At 47.9% G+C, this 22,217-nt stretch overlaps 1 protein-coding gene across 3 annotated transcripts in view; it reads right to left on the bottom strand.

The window, feature by feature from the left end:
- Positions 1-22,217, bottom strand: part of LOC126544591 (uncharacterized) — a 46,478-nt gene that overhangs the window by 5,625 nt on the left and 18,636 nt on the right. For 2 of the 3 annotated variants that reach the window (XM_055077758.1, XM_055077759.1), the window contains 6 exons: positions 20,364-20,420; positions 20,206-20,268; positions 15,876-15,902; positions 15,730-15,786; positions 14,964-15,014; positions 14,810-14,878 (listed from right to left, as the gene is read on the bottom strand). In XM_055077758.1, the coding sequence (XP_054933733.1) occupies positions 14,810-14,878; positions 14,964-15,014; positions 15,730-15,786; positions 15,876-15,902; positions 20,206-20,268; positions 20,364-20,420 (324 nt within the window). Of the gene's footprint in view, positions 1-14,808; positions 14,879-14,963; positions 15,049-15,729; positions 15,787-15,875; positions 15,903-20,205; positions 20,269-20,363; positions 20,421-22,217 lie in introns of those variants that run through there. The other variant, XM_072284974.1, reaches the window with a different exon arrangement.

The raw sequence follows: 22,217 nt of genomic DNA, 5'->3' as shown, positions 1-22,217 counted from the left end.
TGTTTAAAATCGCCTGTGGCAGATAGCATAATCATTTTCCTCGAGCTGGATTATTCGAAGAGATGGATATTATTAGCAAGAAAAATCGAGACACATGTTCAACTAATTAACCCAAGATTGCCTATCTTCCTAATTAATTGGCGACACATTGGCGACACATTTGGGAATTGTAGCTAGTGAGTTTGAAAGACGTATCCACTCGAAATGAAGTGTCAGGATGACACAAGTTACGATATAATTCCCAAAGTGTAGGACGAATACGTGGGCGACAGGTACTTTTGTGTTTAATGCATAAAAGAGCGTTACCTTCAAATTAAGTTGAACAACAATGCATTTGTATGGCTAGTTTATTGGCCGATATCTCAAGACAGCTCTCATTCTAGAATTTAATTCCAAGTGGATACGCCTTCCAAGCCGAACGGCCAAAATTCGTAAATTGCAATATCAGCCATAAAATAATTACTAAGTTAATTAGTGGAATATTAATAATTAGTTGAATATGTGTTTCGATTTCTTTTCCAAGCAATATCTGTATCTGAATAATCCAGCTCAAGGGTACAATTATGTCTGCTGCAACACTCGATTTTTAAGAATTCCGTGAAACTCAAAAACAATGATCACGCCATTTAAACTTGCCGATGTGTGCTGTGTAAATATGGCTTTGAGGAGAAGGCTGCGTTGTTAAAGGGATTATTCACGTGACGCCTCTGCGCGCCATCTTGTAGTGCTGTTCATGTCTTCCATTGGGATGAAGATAAGGGAATCATGATAAAGCACAGCTTTTCACTGTTATAACTGTACTACAACGTTGTGGCCTCGATGCAATGCCTACCCCCATGCTCACGGACAACTTCCTGTGGTACTGAAGAGAAAGCTACAGGGATTCAGCTTCTGCATATGTGTTACCGTGCCGAATAATGCGGCATAGTTTGATAGCGTTTTCGCTTTCTCGAAGAATGTAATGAATCGCACTTTCTTCCATGTGGGAAGGTGTCGCATTTGCCGAAACAGGGAAGAGAAAGGCAGAACAAATTAATTATTATTTACATTTAACAGTGTATACTGTCTCATTTTGCTATCGTAAATAGGAAGTATATGTTTACTCTTCCGAAGGTAAAGGGTCTTTCTACTACTCGGAACATGACCTTGGGTTGTGCTGGGAATTAGAACATTGCGTGTAGTATTGACGGAAAGTAGCATGCTTGTATCCCGTATACAACAAATTCTATTTTAAATTTTTCTCTAAAACAGTACAAAAATTACATGTGATGTAGTTCGGCTGGGAAAAAGTACAACCAATTCGTGTACCGCCCCGTAACCTAAAATCCGCGCAAGGAGAGCTCTTGTGCCTGGATTCGATATCGGATACGGTGGAGGTGCTTGTGCGTTCATGTACAGAACGCCCCCGCAAAGCCGCGATCCAAGCCCGAAGCCCGAGGGCAAAACCAACGTCGCCCAAGACCAGCGTGCTAGCCGCCGACTGCAAGGACTGCCCCCAGAGCACGGACTTCTACCTGAGACGAACAGGAAGATTGCCACCAAGTCCACCCCAATGGCAGCCCCAGCATCCCCCGTCGTGCTGCAGCAGCCCAGGGAGCCCCCCACGTTCCGCGGTTATACATTCGAGGACCCGGAAACCTGGCTCGAGACGTACGAGAGGGTCGCTGCATTTAACAGCTGGAACAGCGACGACAAACTGCGGCATGTCTTCTTCACATTGGAAGACGCTGCCAGGACGTGGTTCGAGAACAGAGAAGCCACCTTAACGACCTGGGACCTTTTCCGAAGCGGCTTCCTGCAGACATTCACAAGCGTCGTACGCCGAGAACGAGCCCAAGCACTACTAGAAACCCCAGTGCAGCTGCCTAACGAGACCACCGCGATTTTTACAGAAGAAATGAGCCGCCTATTCCGCCACGCCGACCCGGAAATGTCCGAGGAAAAGAAAGTCCGGCTACTAATGCGTGGTGTAAAGGAGGAACTTTTCGCCGGTATGGTACGAAGCCCACCGAAGACCGTCGACGAGTTTCTTCGCGAGGCCACTAGCATCGAGAAGACACTCGAGATGTGAAACCGGCAATTCCACCGCCGCACGAATGCGACAAACTACGCCGGAGTTCAGTCACTGGCCACCGACGACCTATGCGAGACTATCCGAGCTGTCGTGCGGGACGAGCTACAAAAGCTGTTCCCATCATCACAGCCTCAAGTGGCTTCGATTGCCGACGCCGTGCGTGAGGAACTCCAACAACAACAACTTGGAGTAGCCCCTGAATCGCCGCAGCCTGAGCCGCAAGCGATGACCTACGCCGCCGTCGCACGCCGTCAAGGTCGCCCTCCGCGACCGCGCCAGGGCCCTGTCAAGCCGCAATTCCGTCGTCCGCCGCCGCCGCCACCCGCACGACCACCCGTCGCCCAGCGCAACTACCCGAGGAAGACAGACATTTGGCGCGCTCCTGACCACCGCCCGCTCTGCTACCACTGCGGGGAAGCCGGCCATGTGTACCGCCGATGCCCATACCGGGAGATGAGACTGCGAGGTTTCGCCGTTAACGCGCCGCGGCGACAGATTGGCGAACGACCTCGCGATATCGCCGACTACCTCGCCGCCACTCAGTGGAGCCCTCGACGAGCTTCCCGTTCGCCGTCACCAGGCCGCTACCTGTCGCCGCAGCACCGACCATACACTGGCCCAGCCCGCGGCCGGTCCGTCAGCCCATATCCGGAAAACTAAAAGCAGCAACCGTTGGAGGTGCGGTTGCTGTTCGTCGAACTGACGAAGATCCTCCGCCGCCGACGAAGACGACGAAGCAACCATCTCGACGACCTAATGACGACACGCCGCCGCCCCGACGAAGTCAGGAAGCCAAGACTACACCGACGAAAGACGACTTGACGACGCGACGTTCAAGCTTCAGTTCAACACGACGCAGCCGTGATCCGACGCCAAGACCCAACTGCAACGCCAGACAAAGAACCACCGACCTCGACGTGCTTCTCGACAGCCACGCAGTTACCGCCTTAGTGGACACAGGGGCTGATTACTCCGTCATGAGTGGACCCATCGCCGCCCAGTTGAGGAAAGTTAAGACTGCATGGGAAAGCCCTCAAATTCGCACCGCTGGAGGACACCTCATCATGCCGACTGGAATCTGCACGGCAAGAATAACCATTCATGACCAGACTTACCCTGCCACTTTCGTTATCCTCCAACAGTGTTCACGAGACGTCATTCTCGGTATGGACTTCCTGAACCAACACGGCGCAATCATCGACCTGAAGTCACAGTCAATAACGCTGTCGGAAGATAAAGCGATACCGCCGGAGAGCCCTCGTAGTCACCACGCCTTGAGTGTGCTCGAAGATCAAGTGAGCATCCCGCCTCGCTCCAGCATTGTTATTTTGGTCGGCACCGAAACAACCGCTGACGTAGAAGGCGTCATCGAAGGCGACCAACGTTTACTGCTGGACCGTGAAAATTGTGTCGCAAGAGGGATCGCTCGACTGCACGGAGGAAACACAAAGGTGTTGCTGACAAACTTCAGCCAGGAGTTCAAGCACATCAACAAGGGCACGACGATCGCATACATCGAGGAAATTCAGGAAACCAGCGATGCGTTTGTCCTCTCGGATTCTGTCGCATCTACCCCGACGACCGTAGTTCCCGAGCCAGACTTCGACATAAATCCAAGTCTCCCCGCGACTAAGCAGCAACAGCTCAGAAGTCTGCTTCGACGATACAAAGGCTGTTTTTCGACGTCATCGAGGATTCGACAAACACCAGTCGCAAAGCATCGCATAATAACCGAAGAGTGCGCTCGACCACTACGCCAGAGCCCTTACCGAGTTTCGACGCGGGAACGTGAAGCTATAAGAGAACAAGTCGACGAAATGCTGCGCGACGACATCATCCAGCCGTCGAAAAGCCCGTGGGCATCCCCTGTTGTCCTGGTGAAGAAAAAGGACGGAACCCTACGTTTCTGTGTCGATTATCGTCGACTGAACAAGATCACGAAGAAGGATGTATACCCCCTCCCACGGATAGACGACGCATTGGATCGGCTCTGCAACGCTAAATACTTCTCGTCGATGGACCTCAAGTCTAGCTATTGGCAAATAGAAGTCGACGAAAGAGATCGCGAAAAGACCGCCTTCATCACCCCAGACGGCCTCTACGAGTTCAAGGTTATGCCATTCGGACTGTGCTCGGCGCCTGCAACGTTCCAGCGCGTGATGGACACGGTTTTAGCAGGATTGAAGTGGCAGACCTGTCTCGTTTACTTGGATGACGTCGTTGTCATCGCCGGAAATTTCGACGATCACCTTAGGCGGCTTGCAACAGTACTCGAGGCCATCAAGTCATCAGGCCTCACTCTGAAGCCAGAAAAGTGCCGCTTCGCCTACGATGAGCTTCTGTTCCTAGGCCACGTCATCAGCAAGTCTGGAGTCCGCCCCGACCCGCAGAAGACAGCTGCCATCGCAAAGTTCCCGCAGCCCACCGACAAGAAGGCAGTGCGTATATTTCTTGGCATGTGTGCCTACTACAGGCGATTTGTCAAGGACTTTTCACGCATTGCTGAGCCGCTGACACAGCTAACTATATGTGACGTCGAGTTCAAGTGGGAAACGCCGCAGGCCGACGCATTTGAAGAACTCAAACGACGCATGCAGTCGCCGCCCGTACTTGCGCACTTCGACGAGCACGCCGATACCGAAATCCACACTGACGCCAGTAGCCTAGGTCTCGGTGCCGTCCTAGTCCATAGAAAAGGTGGACATGAACACGTGATAGCTTACGCTAGCCGGTCGTTGTCAAAAGCGGAAGGCAATTATTCCACAACGGAAAAGGAATGCCTCGCCATCGCTTGGGCTACAGCGAAATTTCGCCCCTACCTATATGGCAGGCCATTCAGAGTGGTCAGCGACCATGACGCGTTTTGTTGGCTAGCTAACTTAAAGGACCCTTCAGGACGGCTGGCACGGTGGAGCCTCAGACTACAAGAATACGACATCACTGTAACATACAAGTCCGGACGAAAACACTCAGATGCCGATTGCCTATCACGCGCCCCCATTGACCCGCCGCCGCAAGATAACGAGGATGACGACGCCTTCCTTGGAATAATAAGCGCGGAAGACTTCGCCGATCAACAACGACGGGACCCGGAGCTAAAAGCCCTTGTCGAGTATTTGGAAGGGCACACGGACGTTGTCCCTAGGGCATTTAAGCGTGGATTATCTTCGTTCACGCTTCAAAACAACCTACTCGTGAAGAAAAACTTCTCACCAGTCCGCGCCAACTACCTTCTTGTTGTTCCGTCGGCACTGCGTCCAGAAGTACTGCACGCCTTACACGACGATCCAACCGCTGGGCACCTCGGATTCTCCCGGACGCTGTCGAGGATACATGAAAGGTATTACTGGCCGCGTCTGACCGCCGACGTCGCCCGTTACGTCAAGACATGCCGAGACTGTCAACGACGCAAGACACCATCGACAAGGCAAGCAGGGTTACTACAGCCGATCGAACCTCCTCGTCGACCATTCGAGCAGATTGGGATGGAGTTGTTGGGGCCGTTTCCGACGTCAACATCCGGGAATAAGTGGATCGTCGTGGCGACGGACTATCTCACCCGCTTCGCTGAAACAAAAGCTCTACCGAAAGGCAGCGCAGCCGAGGTGGCGAAATTTTTCGTCGAGAACATCCTGCTGCGACATGGCGCCCCAGAAGTCCTCATCACCGACAGAGGAACGGCCTTTACAGCGGAGCTCACCCAAGCCATTCTGAAATACAGTCAGACAAGGCACAGGAGGACAACGGCCTACCACCCGCAGACGAATGGTCTTACGGATCGACTGAATAAGACCCTCGTCGACATGCTAGCGATGTACGTCGACGTCGGACACAAGTCCTGGGATGCCATCCTGCCGTACGTAACATTCGCTTACAACACGGCAGTGCAAGAAACAACACAGATCACGCCATTCAAGCTGGTTTACGGCAGGAAACCGACGACGACGCTCGACGCCATGCTGCCCCACGTCACTGACGAGGACAATCTTGACGTCGCTATCTATCTCCAGCGCGCCGAAGAAGCCCGCCAGCTCGCCCGCCTGCGGATCAAGAACCAGAAGAGGACCGACAGCCGACACTACAACCTCCGACGACGCTTCGTCGAGTACCAGCCCGGTGACCGTGTTTGGGTATGGACCCCGATACGCCGACGAGGACTCAGTGAGAAGCTACTGCGACGCTATTTCGGACCCTACAAGGTCATCCGACGTATTGGCGCTCTGGACTATGAGGTCGCGCCAGACGGCATTTCGCATTCACAGCGGCGACGCGCACGATCTGAAGTGGCCCACGTGGTGCGCCTTAAACCCTTTTACGGACGCTGACGAGCTTCGTTATTTTTGTTGTTTTCTTTGCTACGAGTGCTTTTGTTTATTGCTTTCGTTTGGTTGCAGCATCGGGTCGATGCTTCTTTAAGAAGGGGGTATTGACACGTGTACTTATCTTCATCGGGCGACCACGCTTCGCCGCCTAACAAATGCTATCACACAACGCGGGACGCGCCTGCATGTATCCGAAGTTTCTGGAAAGTTATCGATGCCTCTATCCGCGGTCTATTGTCGCCGAACCTTGTGTTATCTGATTTCATCGCCTGACGCGAATGGTGTAGAACTCTGTGGAAGGCACGCGGGTCCCGACGATTAGTCTGGAACATTCGATGACTGCTCTATAAAAGCCGACGCGCTTGACACGCTGATCAGATTTTCGACGATCGCCGACTGTGTTCGCCGCTATCGTTGTGCTTTAAGTGTAGCCTGTTTTGTGGGCACAGGTTCGCCGAATAACAGCTAGTTTTGTCTTTCACAGTACTGCTACTGTGTTCTTTAACGTCACTACCACGTGACAATATTGCCAGAAATTGTGTTTTATGCTCTTCTGTTATATTGGCTAGAATTGGGAAGTGTGATGAATGCGCCGGCTCACGGGTGGCGCAATGGCAGGAAACTGCCCGGGGGTGCTGCCGCACGCATACGCGTGAATATACATGAATGCCCACATACAAGATTTAGATGGCTGCACCGACAATAACGGGAAGTCAATGCTAGACCTTTGTGAGCAACAGAACCTCGTTATCGTGAATACAGGGCCTAAGTGTGAAGGGCAGATCACGTGGGAAGTGGGAAACCGGCAATTAACCCTTGTCTGACGACTGAAGGAATTCATGATAAGTTGAGAGAAATGGTTCTTGATGTGGAAGGATATAGCAGCATACGGAGTGACCATGAACGCATCATTTTGAACATGGGATATGTAGTTGGGAAAGAGAGCAAGGATTGCAATATGGCCAGTCCAAATTTGAACGCTGAACAAATAACAAATATATTCACTAGAGTCGAGGAAGAACTTGACAAATGGCTAAATAAAGAGTGGGAATATAATGAGCTTCAAAGTGTAGTAACGACAGAAATACGGAAAGAGAAACAACACGTTCGTTGAAAAGGAAAAAAAAGAAACCGAAAAGCTGGTGGAACAGGGAGATACGACAAGCGATCGCCGAACGACAGAAAGCTTCCCAAGAGCACAGGCCTACAAAGAAGGCGCAGTTGCTCAGGATGAAGGAGCCAGTAAACGGGAAATATACCGGGATAAAAAGTCTAAGGTTAAAATACTACTGCAAACCAAGATAAAAGGTGAAGGTTAACGTTGGTTGTCAGAAATACATGAGAAACAGAAGGACGCACCTAGAATATTTTGGAACCACATAACATTATTAGGCAGGAAGTCAACAATACAACAACATATCCCAGGCGAAGATGGAAACAAACTAGAAGAGGAAGCGGACTTAAATTACATCCGAAAAATAACAGCTGAATCTTTCCAACGAGGTTGTATTCAAAGAAAAAAAAAAGAGCGTGAAAGAGACCCAGGAGGAAAAGGAGCTGATGCTGACAAATTTCAACTGGAAGAAAGCCGAAGAGAAAATTCCTAAGAGCACAGCCACAAAGCTAGACGAGGTTCCCGTTAGGGTGATTAATAAACTAGGACCAAAAAGTAAGGAAGCTCTGGTGAAAGCAGTGGAAAAAACTGTAAAAGATAGATGAATACCAGACAATTGGCGACAAAGTAGAATTCATTTAATTTTTAAAGGTAAGGGGGAAAAAGATAGAATTCACTCTTATAGACCGTTGACCATTACATCGGTAATATACAGGTTAGCAATGCAGGCAATGAAATTAAAGCTTCAAGCGTGGGCAGACAATAATGGCATTTTGAAAGAACTTCACAATGGCTTCAAAATATGTAGGCGTTTAGATGATAAGCTGTTTGTTCTTAGTGCATTGAAAGATCAGAAGTAGAAAGCAGAGCATTATATGTGTCCTTTTTAGACATTACATGAGCTCGTGACAACGTAGACCGCAACATTTTGTGGAAGATTCTGGAAGCGGAAGGCTTAGGTGACGACTGTCTACAGCTTTGGAGAGAGATTTAAATAGAAAATGTCGTTTGCGTTGAATGGGAAGGGATGAGGAGTGAGGAGAAAGTTCATATCAACAAGGGACTGAGGCAGGGGTGCCCTTTATCCCCACTGTTGTTTATGATGTACATGGTGAGGATGGAGAGGGCGCTAGAAGGAAGTAATATCGGCTTTAATCTCTCATACAAAAAGGCGGACACAGTAGTAGAGCAGCAGCTTCGATGTTTTATTTTATGTGGGCGACATTGTGTTTCTAGCTAACAAGGAAAGTGATTTGCAAAGTCTGGCTAATATATGTGGACACGAAGGCAACTATTTAGGTTTGAAATTTAGTGTTAAAAAATCAGGTGTTATGGTATTCAATGAAAACAGTGAACAGACAGTGGCGATACAGCGCCAGGAAATACCTGCGGTAACAGAATATAAATACCTTAGTGTATGGATCATATAGTTTCTCACTATAACACCTACAGGGAAATCTGGCGCCACCGTCTATGGGAGTTTCTTAAGGGGCGCCGTGCCATCATGCGAATGACGGTATATGTGTCGGCGAGGCTTGCCTTGGCTGGTGTTGTAAGAGGCTTCGTCTAAAACGTGACCATGGCTACACAAATAATGGGTTCTTAAAGTAAAATCATCATAAAATGTTTCGATTCACGCGTATTACATCTTTACTCACCTACAATGCATGACCAAGCGAAGAAAAACAAGAACAGACGACAAACTGTTTCAAAGCGAGCGCAAATCTTGTCGTCTGTCCTTCAACTTTAGCGGCCCGCTGGTACTTTTACGTATCAATAATAAAGCTAATCCAGCTTTTTACGTGCTGTTTAAGTAGAAGATTAATTATTGTGACAGACGGAACGGTGCTTGCCTGGCTCTCCGAGAACGATGCCAATCCGAAGTCACAATATAGCGGCATTCCCATGCATACCACAGCGCAGCAGCGCCAGATTTCCCTCTAGGTAATATAGTGAGAAACTCTATGATATGGATAACCGAAGAGAATAGATATATGGCAACACAGGAAAAAACAATAACAGCGAAGGGGAAGAGAAATGCAGGCATAATGAAGGTAAGGAGTGCTATGGGGATAGAATAGGTACCAGGTGTTCCGAGGTATGTGGAAAGGTATAATGGTTCCAGGACTTACTTTTGGAAATGCGGTTGTTTGCTTTAAATCAGGGGTACAACAAGGACTGGATGACAACCAAAGGTTAGCGGGTCGCCTCGCATTGGGCGCTCACGGGAAGACTACAAATGAAGCTGTGCAGGGTGACATGGCCTGGACTAATTTTGAAGTGAGGGAAGCTCGCAGTTAAATAGAGTATTAAGAACGACCGAGAAATATGGAAGAAAGTAAATGGGCTGGGAGAGTGTTGAGGTATCTGTACAGAAAAAGCATTGATTCACAGTGGAGGAAAAGAAATAGGAAGCTTACCAGCAAGTATGCGGCCAGTAGGGTGGGCAACACAACAACAAGGAACGTCAAGCTGAAAGTCAGAGAGGCTGAAATAATCGCATGGGTGGCGGCAATGGAAAAGAAACCTGCCATGAGTAACTACATAAGAGGAAAAAACGAAACCAGGAAAGAAACAATATATGATAACTCAAAGGGAAGCTCATTACATTTCGAAGCGGGATCGGGATGCCTTGGAACATGCACCTATAAAGCGAGATACAAGAAGGAAGAATCATGTGCTTGCTGCGGCAAAGCTAGAGAAACTATGTAGCATGTTTTTTTACAATGTGAAGACATCTACCCAGCGGTCGATTTAGGCACCGCTGGCCTCCTTGAAGCCCTTGGGTTCAACGAGAGCAGTGGAAAAGTAAACATGTCCGCAATAGGGATTAGTAAGAGGCGATCGGAGGATTGGTGGAAGTGGGGAAACTACAAAAAACGGAGACTTACAAAAGCACAGTTCGCAATAGGGGATCAGAAAATTTGGGCGTGGGAATTCATAGTGTTTTTTTTTTATTGTTTAACCTAGGTAGGACATTAAACAGTATAACAGCAAGAACTCTGTGGCGCAACCCACCGCCCCGTTCCAAAGGGGACACGCATAACATCCATCCATCCACGTCCGCCACGACTGCGGGAAGCGACCGCAACGCAGGGGCCCTGCGTGGTATGCGATCATCCGCGCGCGCATTCAGGAATACAATAACAAATATGAGAGGTTCGCAAAATATACATATTTATATATATATATATATATATATATATATATATGCTCGCTCGTTCATGGTTGGAAATTGCTATAGAGTAGCATAGCTCCTTACGAATTAAGAGGCGCCGAGGTAACAATTCTATTGAGTGCGCGTCGATGGTAGAATGCAGCTTGCTTTATCTGGTGATCGAACGTAAGGCAAGAAAATTCCCTGTGGTAACGCGGAAGCAAACATTTTATTTTAAACACACTGCTTACGCAAGCAACTAATTTTTTTGAAGAGTGGCTTAGAATGTGAAACCACCATCAGTAATCGATGATGTTTCGCTACGCGACACACCTGAGCTGTTGCTCCTTTTTTTCACGATGACAAAAAAAAAAAACACATTTTGTTAAAACAGTTTACAAACAGTTCAAACAGAACGTTGTCAGCCCCTGCTAAGTGACACGCCTGAGCTTTAGGTGCTTCTTTTCACGGGAAGACGCTCTCTCTTTGTTGATTTACCTTCGCGTAGAAATGCAAACGGGTGACCAAAAAAAATTCCGTTACCTGGTTGGTGACGTTGGGGACATGCTGTGCACATCCTAGCATGTCATCATTTTTTTTGCAGGCAGGAGAAAAGCTCATCCAAGGTGCCACAGTACAGCTCGTTGTAACTCAACAACATCAAAAAAGTAGTTTCAAGGGCGTCTACATATGAGAAGAGCTTCTCAGAAAGGTATATGGGGCTCCGAGAACTTGGAGAACATCGCCAGCTATTAGTCGGCTTCGTAGGCGGAAACAAGGAGCTCGTCGAAACATTCCTTGCAAGCAGCCTTCAGGACTGTTTTGCGTGCGACATACCATGTCATGCAGAAGGCAAAGTCGCGAATCGCTCATCTTTTCAGGGTACTCATGGTCCGGGAGCATTGTGGGCTTCTTTATCATGTGAAAAGCTTCTTCCAACTTCCCACTATGGCTTCCATCCTCCCTACTGAGGAGAAAGGTCAGATCGCCCGCTTCACAGTTGCCACTGCTGGGAGCTTTGACCATGTAAAAACTGAGGCAGTTCACAATGAGCAAGAATTGGGCCGAAGTGGGATGGTCGTTGCAACAAGAAAATTGTCTAATGACACCAAGTAATTTCTACAGGCAGTCTTGGCTACTTATAGTTATAGCTACTTATAGCCAAGCTACTCACAAAGGTATTTCATTAAATCAAGCGCGGCCTGAACGGTGACCCTTAGCGCCTTGGCAGTGCTTGATGAAAGAAATCCAGCTAGTGAAGTCCCCGCGTGAGCCTCCCATCGGTTTAGGCAGTATAATACAACCTTGATGCGCCTTTCATGTGCAGAGTCAGGTTTCAACCATTGAGATGGAATCCCTGCTGTCATTGCTTTTACTAGCTTCCACATCAGCAGAACAAAGGCTCGAGTTGATGCGGGGTCACGCTAGTGCTCCTTTATTTGCTTGTTGTAAAAAACAGGCCGCGAAGCACCTGCGGACTGAAAAGGTGCAATGCCAGGTTTAGCTTCATCTTTTCAAAGTTGTTAGGGCTCACGTGAGCAAGAGCACGGCATCACTTTAAGGATAAGTGGACATTTATCCTCTTTGTGTGCTGCTCTGATGAGCTCAGTATAAACAGAGCCATCAGGACTTTTGTACCTTGCTTTAAGAAGGCCATTTCGAACACATTTTATCAGGTGCAGAAAATACGAAATGAAGAGGCGTCTTCCAGTGCCCATAGGATGTGGTGCAGATGGCGCACGCGCCCTCGCGGCTCCCCTGTCGGCGGCTCCAATGCCCCCCGCAGACGATGCGTGCTGCTCTCCACACTAACTCATTTGAGCCACTGTACTTCTGCTAAATTTCCTTCGCGGGAGAAAAATTGCTTCCCTGTTTCCCCCGTGCGCGTGTTGAAAAGTGGCGCCCCCTTGCGCAAACGAACCGAGTCACGGTAAATGGAGTGGTGCATTTACACAAGGCCTCCGAGATTGCCATCGCAATTGGTAGTTGGTGTTCTCGTGCGTCACAGCTTTAAAGGAGTGCTGACACAAAAATTCGAAGTCAGTTTAACGTGCGAGATCAATTTATGCGGGCGCACACACATCGCCTGCAAAATATAAAGGGCAAATATGGCTTGGAACATATTCAAAATAAATTTTAAAGTGCGCGTGGGCACAGCCAGCCGCTAGACGTAGCGCCTCGCGACATCGACATACACGAAGGAATGTAAACAAGCAAGAAAACACTACGTCACGAGTTTGCGCTGCCATCGGGGCGGGCACTGCGAGCAAGTTTCTGACCCTTCGATAGCCGCATTGTTCTTTTCTTTCGCCGCCGACGGCAGCGCGGAAAATGAGCTAAAATTTGTTTCCGGCACGGCATAACTCACAGTAAGGTGACCTCGAAAGTGTGCATGCCACAAAGCATTGCACAAAATTGTAAATCATTGGCGTGATTTTGATACGAAAGCGGTCAACGCACCCGCCGCAGCAATCGTCTCTGCAAAGCGGCTCGCTTGGCTAACGTGTTTTCTCATCACTACCAACGGGTTCGGGACGACTAATTGTAGTGTCACTTATAAGCGGCATAAATGTGCAGAAGTTGATTGAGTTGACGAATACAGGTGCTTTATTACGAGCTGCGGACGGATCGCATGGGCCGTCGGCCTCGGATCCGACGGCCAACGAGCTAGGCCTATGCTGTTTAGCGATCACCAGATCGCCTGGCTTGCTCGTTCGCTACAGTCGTCGTCGATGAGCGGCAGAACTGGCCCGAGCTGGTGCGCGCCGCTGGACGCTTAGAATGAACCCCGTTGAAGAGCAGGCAGATTTGCTCATTTCGAGCGTGCCTGGTATAAACGAAACCCGCCGGGCTTAGAGCAGTTCGATGATCTTCCACGAAGACTACATACCCCCAAGCCCGAAGCTGTGCCGACTTTTACTCCGCCTTGTGTTCTGCTCCGGAATATGCTCCATTGCCAAAGCGCCCTCGATGAAGGGTTCCTACTACTTGTAGCAGTGCGTACGCATATTGATAGCTGTCGCTGGCCGCACTTTGTGAGTTACTGCTTTGTACAGTGGATCCAATCAAAGTATTCGGCCACGTCTAACACGGTGGCAACTCCCGCCTGCAGGAAATGGTCGCCGCTAGAAGATGAAAACGAGGACGACGATGATGGCGACGACATCGCAAAGGACGTGCAGACGTAGCGGACGAACTAGCAACACGAAGCTCGCGCTCCGGCGAGCGCGCTATGTGCGTACGTCACAGTTTTGTGGGATCACATGTCCGGCTGTGTTTACATTCCTTCTTTGGCTATCTATATGTTCTCCGAAACCGAAACTTGGACTGGTCGCCAGAAACAACACTCCAAATAATTACTTGCCGTGCTCTGAAGCAAATGATGTTTCGTGCCATGATTACTGGATTATTAGGTCCTTACTACAGCGCAGAAACCAAGATCAAAAATTTTCGCGTCAGTACTCCATTAAGAAACTTCGACGGATTACATTTTTTTTTAACGTTTCTACTCGCTTGCTAGAGAAACCACTACACGTCTGGGCACTACGAATGGTAGGCTTTCTATTGCACTACGAAATAGAATGTGCAACTTTTTTTTTTTCAGGACAGCTCTCACACGTACGCTTTCTTTTTGCCTGAGTAGGTTCTGAGTCACGCAACAGAAAGTTGTCCGACTTGCTGCTGCGGTGTGCTTCCAGCTTCAGTGATGTAACAATTTAACAGTTTAGAACCACCTAAGAGGGAACTATCGAATAAGATTTGCCGTCCATTTCCACAATTCAAACCATATTATACTTGCAGAAAAAGAAATTGACAAATCGAAAAACCCCACCTTCATAAACTCTTAGGGGAAATCTAGAGACGCTTTAAATCCAAGCTATGGAAAAACTAGCTTCGGAGGTTGGGAGCACAACACGACGCGGTGTAATTTCTGTTATTAACAAATCTGCTTTCACCTTTACTTGCGACTTCTTATTGGCTGATTTAGAGCCGACTCTGCTTTTGACCTGCAACAAAATTAAGCCGCCGCAGGCACGTATCGAACCCATGACCTTGTGTTCGACAGCAAAACTTTATAGCCACTGACCTACCGTCGTACGTAGCCGAGTACGTTGAATTGAGACAGTTTAGAGGGTGCTTACCGCATCCAGACGGGCTTTTGTCTCTTCGCTGATAACGGACAAAGCTTCTTGGAGGGAGCCGTGACATTCCTGTGGTATAGAGAACCGAATTCCATTGGTGCCCGCTTACTGAAAACAACCAATGCGCTTGTGAATGCAAGGCACATTCCCTTACCTTGAGTGACTTTTCCGATATTGCAATGCGTTTTTCACATCGAATTTGGACCTGCAGAAATATTTACCAGGTGCATGATCTGTGCCTTTTGAAACGGTTGGACATAATTAAATCAATTATTCTGCTCACGCACGACAAAGCAAAAATAGTATCGTATGTTTAACGCTACATGCTTGTCAATTTGAGCAAACAGCTGAATGTTTTTTAAAGTAATTCTTATTGTTAATGATTTTGTTTTGTGCCCGGATGCCTTTTAGAGCTTTTACGCGTAGTCGTAAGTGTTCCAAATTATAATTATTGGCAATTAGGATACAATACAATTAGTGCACTGCCTGTATACTACCAGGGCACCAAAACAAACACACACACACACACACACACACACACCACTCTCACTCACTCACTCACTCACTCACTCACTCACTCACTCACTCACTCACTCACTCACTCACTCACTCACTCACTCACTCACTCACTCACTCACTCACTCACTCACTCACTCACTCACTCACTCACTCACTCACTCACTCACTCACTCGCTCACTCACTCACTCACTCACTGGCTACCTTTCTTCATTACCATGGAGCCCAATCGCTAATTTTCAACGAAGATAATTGTGTAGTGGTAACGCAGTATGCAGTGAACTGGTCTATATCTACCATATCAACATAAGGACGTGTAAGACTTCGACGAGAACGCACTCCGATAAGACACACAGATGTGCGTTACAAGGCATTGACCAAAAGACACGCCAAGTGGCCTTACGTTCCTCATGTCTCCTTGTATTGCTGGCACTGCAACTTGGAGCATCTCCATCACGCCCTGGAAAATACGCGGTGCCAATATCAAGCATTGTAAACGTCTTTGCTAATTAAACATCATATTTCTTTTAGAAAACGCCCGAAACTTACCTTTTCTTTGTTAGCCACCTTTTTAAGCTGCAAGAAAGAATGGAGAACGAATTAAATGTTCGTCTATAACTGGGTTTGTCTACAACCAAGTCGCGTTCGAGAAAATGCCTAAGAAATAGGTCATGTTAGATGCGGATGAGTAATTAGCATCGGTCAAGCTATCCGAATGGAACCACCAGCCGTCGCATTCGAATTAGGGTGCGCCAGTGTGCGTTGACCATGCTACCGGACCCGTCGGACAGGATGGCTATCACGCCCTCGTGTGTCGCGCGTGGAGCTTTTGTTTCCCCCTTCTGTGTGACGCTTCCCGAAGGTGTAACTGGAGGTCGGCACGGTTCGAGGTAGTTGAACTCAGTCCAGAAAAAATGTGCTTTGGAGTACTAGAATGTCGTTCAAGAATGACCGGGCGAGGAGGCAGTGCCGGGCGCATGTGGCCATAGGAGGATAGGGCCTAAGGCCGAACATGGCGTCACTCGCACGGGCCCCACGATTGGATGGAAATGACGACATCTGCACGGGCTCGACGAATGGTTAAATACGACGTGGCAACGACGGAATGAAGGTATCAATCGTCACTTACAGCTCATACATAGACGAGGGACAAAAAGGACGACGAAGCCAAGCGCTTGTCTTCGTCGTCGTTTTTGTCCCTCGTTTATGTAGGCTCTGTAAGTGACGATTGATACCATGGAATACCAACTAGCCCGTACCCAAACCTTGCTTCGGAGTGAAGGTGTTATAAGCCAGATAACCATCGAAAGGGAGAGATGTTCTTGCCACGGGCCGTAGCGTAGGATTAGCTGCCGGCCGTCGGTTAACTTTTACTGTTATTTTACCTGTTTCTAACCCTGTACGTAATGGTAAATAAACCTTGATTTCTCCAAGTCCCCCTCAAGGTCGACCAACTCCCGCACTCAACGCTGATATAAATAGTCCAGACAGATGGAATATAAATGTACACGCTCATATGACTATATACGGTGAAACTAGGCTGAATTAATTCGTAGTAGTTTCTTTTTCTTCATGTCTCTGTCAAGCGCGTTGCTTTCAATTAGCACAGGATACAGCAAGGTAGATTGAAAAAAAAAGTTTTCTTGACCCTAAGCTGATGGCGTCGAATGTTATGGTTGAGAGCGTGAATTTGTACTCGTCTACACGGTCACGTTCGCTTTTTGCTGCTCATTTTGTTAAAGCGTGTGGCAGTCAAAAAGGTCATGAGTTAAGAAAGGAGACAATACCAGGAAGAGTGCTTTCAACTAGAAGTTTCGGGCTTGTGGAAAAACGTTGTAGACGGGTTGGAAAATGACATATAAGCGCTGCTCCCCCATGCAATACACCGAACATGGATGTTTTCTCCGAACATATCGGAGTGCTGAAGTTCTTTAAAGGAGGGTTTTACTCCGGCATCACTGTTTTATGAATATTCACAAAGTCCACATTCACTGCGGGAACGTCGGCTTTCACACATTCACAAATGACCTACAAAGCCCAGTGTATCATTTTTTGATACGCTAAATTTGATGCCTGAAACCTCTCATTTAAGCACTAGAAACAGAATATAGAGCCCATACTTGCGCTTTTTGATACGCTGGAGGTAATATTCTGGTGCGGATAGTTCAGAAAACTAATTGATAAATAATTATGGTGCCAATTAGTTTATAATCAATTATTACTTCACTGTTTTCTTCCTACCTACATACTTTCTATGGCGAGAAATAAATGTGAACAAGTTTGTTACACTTTTTGGGATGTAAAATGGTGTTCGACCATTGTGGGGTAAAGACCCATCACAACAAATTTTACTTTGGCTTAATGGGTAAAAAAAGAGTAGTACGTAGTGGCCGTTTTTTCTGTTTCCTTAGTATAGGATCATTACAAATAATTATTGACCCCCTAGCTTTTCTATGCATGATAGGAAGTTTCCCCGGTCCCCTCGGTAAGGTAAACGAGGTGGCTTCTTCATATTTCGTGACTGTCAGGGCAGGTAACGGGTAACGGGGTAACGGGTAACGGGTGTCAGGGCAGGTAACGGGGTTGAAAGTGAGTCGGTTAAATGGGGCCTTGTAAATATCTTACGCATTGAACTGCTCTCGAGCGTTGTGAACGGGTCTAATCAGAGGTGCTGAATTTAGCGTGTGCTCTGGCGAAGCTACAGATGCCACACAGATCAGGTTTAGCGAAAACTGATGGAAGCGAATGCCAAATTTTTTGGGGAAGTTTTATGCCTGTGGAATAAATACAGTTATTGTAAACAAAATGAAATCAAGCGTTAGAAAGTGTTGCACGGCCGCTATCATCTGCTTTTCCCAATGCCCCAACGTAACTGTCGGTTACACTGTGTTTATATTTCGCAGAAAGGGGGGCCATGCTAAGTGCCATTTGTGACAAAATTTTCACGTTCGCGGGCTCATTAGAAGCGTCAGAATTAGCTCTCGTTTTTTTATTTTCATGCGCTCACACCCCTTTCGAAGTTGGTTTCTCCGGTGACCTCGGTGGACTAAATAGGTATACCTTGCTTAGATTTTCCTGAAATAAGGGTAACGTTATGGGTAATGATACACCTTTCGCAGGAGATGACGTTTGCAAGCGATAAGCAGTTTCATAAGTGTGATGTTTCACGAACAAAGCTGATTTTATGACGCGTCTGGGGAGTACTGTGAACGCTACGGAGATGAAATTAAGCGAATATATCACCTTGGTGAGAGGCAAATGGTTAAAGAGGAAGAATTATGGCCAACGTTCTGTCGAAATAAACTGTGCACGCATGGATTAATGCCTTAGCGAAAGTCCCTTAGCAAAGTGCTGGAAAGTGACATGGTGCTGGCAAGGTTTCAAAATGAGCCGTAAAATATGAGCAACGCGTCCCAGTAGGTGGTTAAAAAAGTGCAACTAAGACTGTTATTGAAGCCGCGTCGTGGTTAGTTCAGAGGATGCGCATACATCATAGGAGAGCGGCAGAGAATAAAGGCGGCGCGGCAAACTCGTTTGGACCACGTCGAATGTGCACAGGGCCCTCCGTTGCTCCCTGGGCATCGACACATTAGCCTCTTGAGTGCTGTAAATATCCGTGACACCCCTCAAAAGCACTGCAGAAATTGCAGCGCTTACCTTTCTACTAACGTTCAAGTCAAGAGGTAAGCTAGATAGAATAGTAGAGAGGAGGGGGGAGGAGGCAGACGATGGGTAGAACCACCACATTCGCTAAACGAATCAATAACAGCCTCGCCACTCTTCGCTCACAGTTCCAATACAAAGGGGGGAGGGGGCGGGTGACGTGAGAAGGCAATCCCAGTTCCAATATAAAGGGGGGAGGGGGCAGGTGATGTGAGAAGGCGAGGAAACGCCACTTCTATAGACACGGCAGTGGCTGCAGGCAAGCGGGATGAATTAAGCTCAGGGTATGGTACAGTACGTTTCTTATATTTCTGAAAAATAAGCACGATGCAAATTTGTCAAGTGGACAACTTACGCAGGGCGTGCAGGAGCAGAGCCGCTTACAAGCGCACCGTAGGGTCTAGGCGACACTACGGAAGCGGTCACACATCAAATCAACACTTCTGTACCCGCCGGAGTAGCTTTGTGGCTATGGCATTGCTCGAGGTCACGGATGTTACCCCGAAAGCGGCAGCCGCCTTTCGACGGAGGCGAAATAGAAAACGCACGTGCACTTAGATTCACAGACACTTTAAAGAACATCTCGGTGTCAAAATTAATCTGGATTCCGCCACTACGGCGTGCCTCATCATCCAATTGTGCTTTTAGCATGTACAGCCCCACAATCCAATTCAATTTTAATACTTTTGCCATGACGCGATTGGCCATGTGAGGAAACGACAAGGCTCAACCCTCTCAGAGGTTACTTCAAGCAAGCACCTTCCCCTGTGTGTTCTGTGTACTACGCAGACCAGCAGCAGTGCTGCACGCAAGTTAACGTTTAGCATCCACTCAGCACTCTCGTGTTGCACTAAAAGTTGAAGAAATTAAATGTTCGCCGTGAACATCCCGTTAGTCATCGCCAATCAACGGGCATAGCCCAAAAAGCTTCACTTGCATCGATTCCCAGAGTGCGCGGGATCGCCATATTGTTTTTTTCTCTGCTTCTTGCACTTGTTCCTCAGAGAGCGACCGTATAATTTTTTTGAGTCAAGACGAAGCGACGCCCTGATTCTCTCCATTCCCTTTGTTCTTTCTTTTCATTCCTTAACCTTCATTTCCCTGCATAGCGTAGTAAACCGGATGTGCGTCTTGTTTGCCTCCCATGACTTTTCTTTCATTTTCTCTGTCTTCAGACTGTACCAATGATTCAGAGATCGTGTAGTGTTATTCTCACCTCTGCTACTTCCTTTTCCAGATGGGATATCTTCGAGAGAGCCTCTTGCAGCAGACGAGCGAGCTATAAAATTTAAAAACCAACAAAAGCGAGACAAATAACACGTAGAAGATTAAAACGTGTAATCCACAATGAAATATAAATTGAAAACTACTCACCTTGGAGGATTCGGTTGAAGACACAGGATGCTCTTGCCTAGAAGAACAAACGCCGCTCTAAAAAAAAAAAAAGAAAACGAAAAAGTGTTAAGCTTATTTTTTTGGGCATTTGCTTGAATTATCGCGAGCGCGTACGCATTCTTACGCAATCAGAATCATAGAAGTACGTCAGAGGACAGCGCTCCCAAAATATAAAACTCAGATTAGATTACATTGCATGGCGATTAGCTGGAGAAGTTGGAATCATGTGTTTCTTGCCCCTCCAACTCACTTCTATGCAGATGAGGGGGCTATCACTGATGAAAATTACTTGACAGAAATGCTGACGTACACTGAAAAGCAGAAGGAGAAACAAATGATGCAGAAAGTAACGTCGCAACTATGCACAACGTTGACAAAGAGAGTGAATTTCAGAGGCATGCACAGGAAACAGCGCATTTAAAGAGCGTGACAGAGGGCACATCAATAGAACCACAGAACAGAGGACTGACTAACAAGTGAGGTTCTTTTGCTGCGCCCCTAAAGCTGCAATTTAACCAGATTTATGAACCGGTCACAATGAAGACATTATTAACACTGTCAGCATCGGAGGCTAGGCTGAACGCTACCGAAATGCCGCGCAAAACGCACTGCCGTCGCGCGCGCGCGCGCGCGCGTTTGTGTGTGTGTGTGTGGGGGGGGGTGCGTGTGCGTGTGCGTGTGCGTGTTATAATACCGAGATCGATCAAGTTGTCCAGCGCTGTTTATTCCAAGAAAGGCAACGCCCCAGCTCATGCGCGATGAAGTCGAAGAACAGGGAAGATGATGATGGCTATGCGCAAATGAAAACGACGAAGTGCGTTAATAGTGCTTATACTAACTTGCCCCGTCACGGAAGCGGCCAGCCTGGCCGCAGATTAGAGGTTATCTAAACGGGGAGTGAAGGGCTTCATCCGCGAGACATGAACAATTTCGGCATTCCGGCGGCGCCGGTCAGTGACGGAGTGTACTGGGCGGACGAGATAGTTCACTGCAGATGTTTGCTGCACAACGGTGTATGGGCCAATGTAGCGTTGAAGGAACTTCTCACAGAGGCCTGGAGTGCGGACTGGAGTCCAAAGCAGGACTTGGTCTCCAGGGTGAAAACGTACGTCACGGCGTTTGTTGTCGCAGTGACGTTTGCGTTCAGCTCGGGTAGCTTCTGTGCTTTCCCGGGAAAGCAATTTGACGGGAATGTGCAATTCGGGCAGCAAAATCTTCTGGAAGCGATGCGTTAGGCGAATAAGGTGCGAAAACGAATTCTCTGTCGAATATGGTGGAAGGAGATCGTCCATATACAAGGAAGAAAGGGCTGTAGCCGGTAGTCCGTTGAATAGCACTATTATATGCGAATGTCACAAAAGGAAGAATTTTATCCCAGTCAGTGTGTTCAGGACGGATGTACATGGAAATCATGTCAGACAGCGTACGGTGGAAGCGCTCTGTAAGGACTTTGGTTTGCGGATGATAGGTAGAAGTCTATTTGTGAACGGTATTAGCGGCCCGAAGAACTTCCTCGAGAACTTGGGAAATGAATGCCTTGCCACGGTCACTGAGAAGAGCGCGAGGAGCCCCGTGGCGCAAGACGATGGAGCGCAAGAAAAAGTCGGCGACCTCAGAAGCGGTACCGGATCGCAGAGGGACAGTCTCTGCATATCTTGTTAAATCGTCAACCGAGGTCACAATCCAACGCTGACCTGAGGGTGTCAACGGCAAGGGACCATACAAATCAATACCAACAAATTTAAAAGGTGCGTACGGGCAAGGGGGAGGTTGTAATAAACCGGCAGGAGGGGATGTCGAGCGTTTGCGGTGCTGACATGACGCACAAGAGGC

Source organism: Dermacentor andersoni, chromosome 10 (genome assembly GCF_023375885.2).
Source record: "Dermacentor andersoni chromosome 10, qqDerAnde1_hic_scaffold, whole genome shotgun sequence".
NCBI classification, from domain to species: Eukaryota; Metazoa; Arthropoda; class Arachnida; order Ixodida; family Ixodidae; genus Dermacentor; species Dermacentor andersoni.
Note: the sequence above shows the minus strand (reverse complement) of the source record. Positions and strands in the feature narration are given on the sequence as shown.